Source organism: Limulus polyphemus, unplaced genomic scaffold, assembly GCF_000517525.1.
Source record: "Limulus polyphemus unplaced genomic scaffold, Limulus_polyphemus-2.1.2 Scaffold8638, whole genome shotgun sequence".
NCBI classification, from domain to species: domain Eukaryota; kingdom Metazoa; phylum Arthropoda; class Merostomata; order Xiphosura; family Limulidae; genus Limulus; species Limulus polyphemus.
In genome coordinates, this window is record NW_013674248.1 from 24,883 (window position 1) to 30,688 (window position 5,806).

Here is a 5,806-nt window from a genome sequence, read left to right on the forward strand (position 1 = left end):
AATGTCTGTAAGTTACTAATATCTGTATTACTAATATACTTAGTTACTAATGTCTGTAAGTTACAATGTCTGTAGTTACAATGTCTGTAGTTACAATGTTGTAGTTACAACGTCTGTAGTTACAACGTCTGTAGTTACAACGTCTGTAGTTACAATGTCTGTAGTTACAATGTCTGTAGTTACAACGTATGTAGTTACAACGTATGTAGTTACAATATCTGTAGTTACAGCGTATGTAGTTACAATGTCTGTAGTTACAATATCTGTAGTTACAATATCTGTAGTTACAATGTCTGTAGTTACAACGTATGTAGTTACAATATCTGTAGTTACAGCGTATGTAGTTACAATGTCTGTAGTTACAATATCTGTAGTTACAATATCTGTAGTTACAATGTCTGTAGTTACAATGTCTGTAGTTACAACGTCTGTAGTTACAATATCTGTAGTTACAATGTCTGTAGTTACAACGTCTGTAGTTACAACGTCTGTAGTTACAATATCACAATCTATTCTTTCCACTTAGTAACTGATAAAAAAAAAAGAGCTTCAAGCACGTAAACCTTTTGAGTCGATTTTGTCGTATTATTATTATTATTATACTTTTCTGTTAAATCAACATAGAGGTCTTATTTTGAACATTTGCATCTCACCACAATAGGTTTTGCTCTTTTTTTACACATCTTTCAGATATGAACTGTTAGATTTGTCAAGTTATTGTGGATACAAATTAACAAGATTAGTTAAATATCAGAAGGGGAGGGTACAAACTTCCACCTCAATATCCCAAAAAGGACCTCTTTCGTTTTATTTTCCTTTTAATAAAACTAAACTCTAGTATGTCACAGGTTTTAGTAGAAGATTACTGTGGTAAATTTGATGTTGTTTCACAGGTTGTAGTAGTGAAACAACATCAAATTTACCACAGTAATCTTATACTAAAACCTGTGAAACAACATCAAATTTACCACAGTAATCTTATACTAAAACCTGTGAAACAACATCAAATTTACCACAGTAATCTTATACTAAAACCTGTGAAACAACATCAAATTTACCACAGTAATCTTCTACTAAAACCTGTGTAACAACATCAAATTTACCACAGTAATCTTCAGGTTTTAGTATAAGATTACTGTGGTAAATTTGATATTGTTTCACAGGTTGTAGTAGAAGATTACTGTGGTAAATTTGATGTTGTTTCACAGGTTTTAGTAGAAGATTACTGTGGTAAATTTGATATTGAAACTCATCCCCAAAATATTAAAAATCAGATTCAGATCCAGTGAATGGCCTGGCCACAACTGTCGTGAATTATTCCGTTATCGTTTTAGAAGAACATTTGTTTATCAGAGTAGGATTGCAGCATTGTAGGCAGGACATGATTAGAAACAGATCATACTTTTTAGTAAATTAAAAACTCCCTCTAGTGTTTTGTACTGTTGGAATGATCAAGCAGGACGAAGAGTCTTGTCGTTTTACTCCTTATGTTTATTTCACCACCGGTTTCGAAAATATGGCCAATATAACTCATTAGGCCACATAGCACACTTCCAGTCATTAATTATCTACAGTTTGCACTGGAAGCACTCATTAAAGCTGTGCTTTGACGTTTGTTTGTTGAGATGGCTGCCATGTTAGAAGGCCTAGTATGGCCTGATAGTTGTGGCATTTAACTCATAACCTGAGGTTTACAGGTTAGAATCCCCATCACTGAACGTGCTTACCCTTTCAGCCTTGTGGGCATTATAATATGTTGGTCAATCCCACTATTCGTTGGTTAAAAAAGTAGCCCAAGAGTTGAAAGTGGGTGGTATTGACTAGCTGCTTTCCCTCTAGTCTTTCACTGCTAAATTAGCGATGGCTAACGCAGATAGCCCTTGTGTAACTTTGCATAGAATTCAAACCAAGCCATATGAAATTTTTGGTAATGTCTTTACCATTATTCAGTTGAGGATAGTGGACTTCTAAGTACTTTTGAAATAATATAATCAATTGAAACACAGTCTGATATCTGTTGCTTTTTAGTAGCTTATCCAATCTATCAAGGTCAGCATAAGTGAGAGGTTAACAACCACATTTTTTTCCAAATAGTCAAGGCGTTCTCTTTCATTTGCTGCCGTTCATAAACTTAGATGTTTCTGAACATTCGATCAAACTAATAATGATGTTCTCATTAGAGTGGGGGACAAGCATCATGCCCCTTTGAGAGTCAGAGGTTATTTGTTGCACCCATGTTCATCAGAGTGATGGTGCAGTATTCACCTGTCTTATCGTGTACTTGGTATATACATCAAGTATTTTCCATATACAGATGTGTGTGTGGTATTCTAACAAGACATCTTTAGAAATTATAACGATCACATAAATATTTTTTTCTTAAAAAAGATTGTGTTAAGTTAAAAAAAATTAACATGTAGAATTATGTAAAAATGTGGACATGTTGATTGTTTTTTTTTAATTTTCCAGCAACCACTTATATTTTGACATTTGTATACTTTACTACAGTTTATCATGTGTTTTTACTTCTACTCAGGTATGGGGACCATATGTAACATGGGGGCAGAAATTGGAGCCACCACGTCCATATTTCCATACAATCCAAGGATGAACGACTATTTAGTGGCTACTGGGAGGAAAGGTGGGTTTTCTGAAAATTAGTTAAATTATGATCGTAAGACTACGATTATTGAAGCTTTCAACTATTAATCCTACAGCATGATTAATAAACATGGCTTTATTGATAATTAGACTTCAGTAGGTGATTGTATAGTCTACTAACAGTGACAATGGCTACTGTATACTTTAATGACGATTTGAAAATTGTAGCTTAAGACTTACAAAAAAGTTCTTCACATTGGGACAAACATTTTATTATTCTGTTGTTTTTAAATTCATCGTGCTATTTATGAATCTTTTAAAGCTGTCATTTGAGGTTTGTATCTTGATACCAGTGGTTATTTCTCATGATTCAGCTAATATTTTTACTGTTGGTATTTGAAATTGGAAAGAACTTTTGTCAATGGGAAAAGTCAGATATATTTTTGTGACTTTCTTTATGTTCATTTATCAAATATTGCACATTTCAGCTTTGAATAAAATCAGATATTTTTTGTGACTTTCTTTATGTTTATTTTTCAAATATTGCACATTTCAACTTTGAAACAAATCATATTTTTTTGTGACTTTCTTTATGTTCATTTATCAAATATTGCACATTTCAACTTTGAAACAAATCAGATATTTTTGTGACTTTATGTTCATTTCTCAAATATTGCACATTTCAGTTTTGAAAAAGTCAGATATTCAAATATTTTGTCTAGCTTTTTTGTGTTCATTTCTCAAATATTATACATTTCAGTTTTGAATAATGAAAATTTATAACTTCAACATGGATTCTCTTAAGTATTACACATCATCAGGAAAATATTTTATATCTGCTATAAGCATCTCAGATGTGCTGTTGTAAACATTTAGACAATACATTATTGTGTTTTGAAAAGTTCAATAATACTGTTAACAGTTTTAAATAGACTTCCTTTTTATCTATGTTCGTTAGGAATTGCAGAATTAGCAAACCAGTTTATTCCTCTGTTGACCCCTGATAAAGGATGCGAATATGACCAAGTCATAGAGATAAACCTGAGTGAGGTAAGATAGCAGTAGGAGGTTGTGTAAGGTGGAAGATTGATAGAGATAAACCTGAGTGAGGTAAGATAGCAGTAGGAGGTTGTGTAAGGTGGAAGATTGATAGAGATAAACCTGAGTGAGGTAAGATAGCAGTAGGAGGTTGTGTAAGGTGGAAGATTGATAGAGATAAACCTGAGTGAGGTAAGATAGCAGTAGAAGGTTATGTAAGATGGAAGATTGATAGAGATAAACCTGAGTGAGGTAAGATAGCAGTAGGAGGTTGTGTAAGATGGAAGATTGTGTTTTTTTAAACATGAATGAAGAACCTATGTAACCAAACATCATGTTTAGTATTAAGTTGGCTATTTATTTAACTTTCATCGAGTAAATTATGTTGTTAAGCTAATGATATGAAAGACGAGGGTTTTTTAATTAGAAATAGGAATGATTATTGTGTTTTAATCATCAAAGAAGTATGATATAATTATGTTTTGATACATGTACAGCATACGTGCATGAATGAATGAAATGTAAGCTTTTGTTTTTGTAGTTAGAACCTCATGTAAATGGACCTTTTACCCCTGACCTTGCCCACCCTATATCGAAACTTGGAAAGCAAGCTAAAGAAAATGGGTGGCCTCTGGAGATTAAAGTTGGTAAGTTTAATTTATGATATTTTATTAAATAAAAATGTAATGTCACAATATCAAAGCTATTTAAAGAATCCTGCTTTAACTAGAATATTATTTATGGTGGTTTGAAAGCAAACTGTTTTTTTTTCAATACCTTATTGAGCTTATTGGTGAATTTCATGTTCATTGTATTCTTTCATCTTTTGTTTCATGTTCATTGTATTCTTTCATCTTTTGTGTCATACTCATTGTATTCTTTCATCTTTTGTGTCATGTTCATTGTATTCTTTCATCTTTTGTGTCATGTTCATTGTATTCTTTCATCTTCTGTGTCATGTTCATTGTATTCCTTCATCTTTTGTGTCATGTTCATTGTATTCCTTCATCTTTTGTGTCATGTTCATTGTATTCCTTCATCTTTTGTGTCATGTTCATTATATTCCTTCATCTTTTGTGTCATGTTCATTGTATTCCTTCATCTTTTGTGTCATGTTCATTGTATTCCTTCATCTTTTGTGTCATGTTCATTGTATTCCTTCATCTTTTGTGTCATGTTCATTGTATTCCTTCATCTTCTGTGTTATGTTTATTGTATTCTTTCATCTTCTGTGTCATAGTTTATTAGATTTATCTACTTAGATAAGTGTAGGTAGTTTACTACATAGTCTATTAGATTTATCTACTAAGATAAGTGTACGTAGTTTACTACATAGTTTATTAGATTTATCTACTTAGGTAAGTGTAGGTAGTTTACTACATAGTCTATTAGATTTATCTACTAAGATAAGTGTACGTAGTTTACTACATAGTTTATTAGATTTATCTACTTAGGTAAGTGTAGGTAGTTTACTACATAGTCTATTAGATTTATCTACTTAGATAAGTGTAGGTAGTTTACTACATAGTTTATTAGATTTATCTACTTAGATAAGTGTAGGTAGTTTACTACATAGTCTATTAGATTTATCTACTTAGATAAGTGTAGGTAGTTTACTACATAGTCTATTAGATTTATTTATTTAGATAAGTGTAGGTAGTTTACTACATAGTTTATTAGATTTATCTACTTGGATAAGTGTAGGTAGTTTACTACATTTATTAGATTTATCTACTCTGATAAGTGTAGGTAGTTTACTACATAGTTTAGATTTATCTACTTAGATAAGTGTAGGTAGTTTACTACATAGTTTATTAGATTTATCTACTCAGATAAGTGTAGGTAGTTTACTACATAGTTTATTAGATTTATCTACTTAGATAAGTGTAGGTAGTTTACCACATAGTCTATTAGATTTATCTACTCAGATAAGTGTAGGTAGTTTACTACATAGTTTATTAGATTTATCTACTTAGATAAGTATACGTAGTTTACTATATTGTCTATTAGATTTATCTACTCAGATAAGTATACGTAGTTTACTACATAGTTTATTAGATTTATCTACTTAGATAAGTGTAGGTAGTTTACTACATAGTTTATTAGATTTATCTACTCAGATAAGTGTAGGTAGTTTACTACATAGTTTATTAGATTTATCTACTTG

At 31.3% G+C, this 5,806-nt stretch overlaps 1 protein-coding gene across 1 annotated transcript in view; it reads left to right on the forward strand.

Annotated features, from left to right (window-relative positions):
- LOC106475475 (aconitate hydratase, mitochondrial-like) overlaps nt 1-4,303 on the forward strand; it is a 21,746-nt gene extending 17,443 nt beyond the window's left edge. Inside the window, exons 10-12 of the mRNA XM_013936157.2 lie at nt 2,537-2,641; nt 3,560-3,651; nt 4,181-4,303. Coding sequence (XP_013791611.1) covers nt 2,537-2,641; nt 3,560-3,651; nt 4,181-4,303 — 320 coding nt within the window. The remainder of the gene's footprint in view (nt 1-2,536; nt 2,642-3,559; nt 3,652-4,180) is intronic.
- The last annotated feature ends 1,503 nt before the right edge of the window (nt 4,304-5,806 follow it).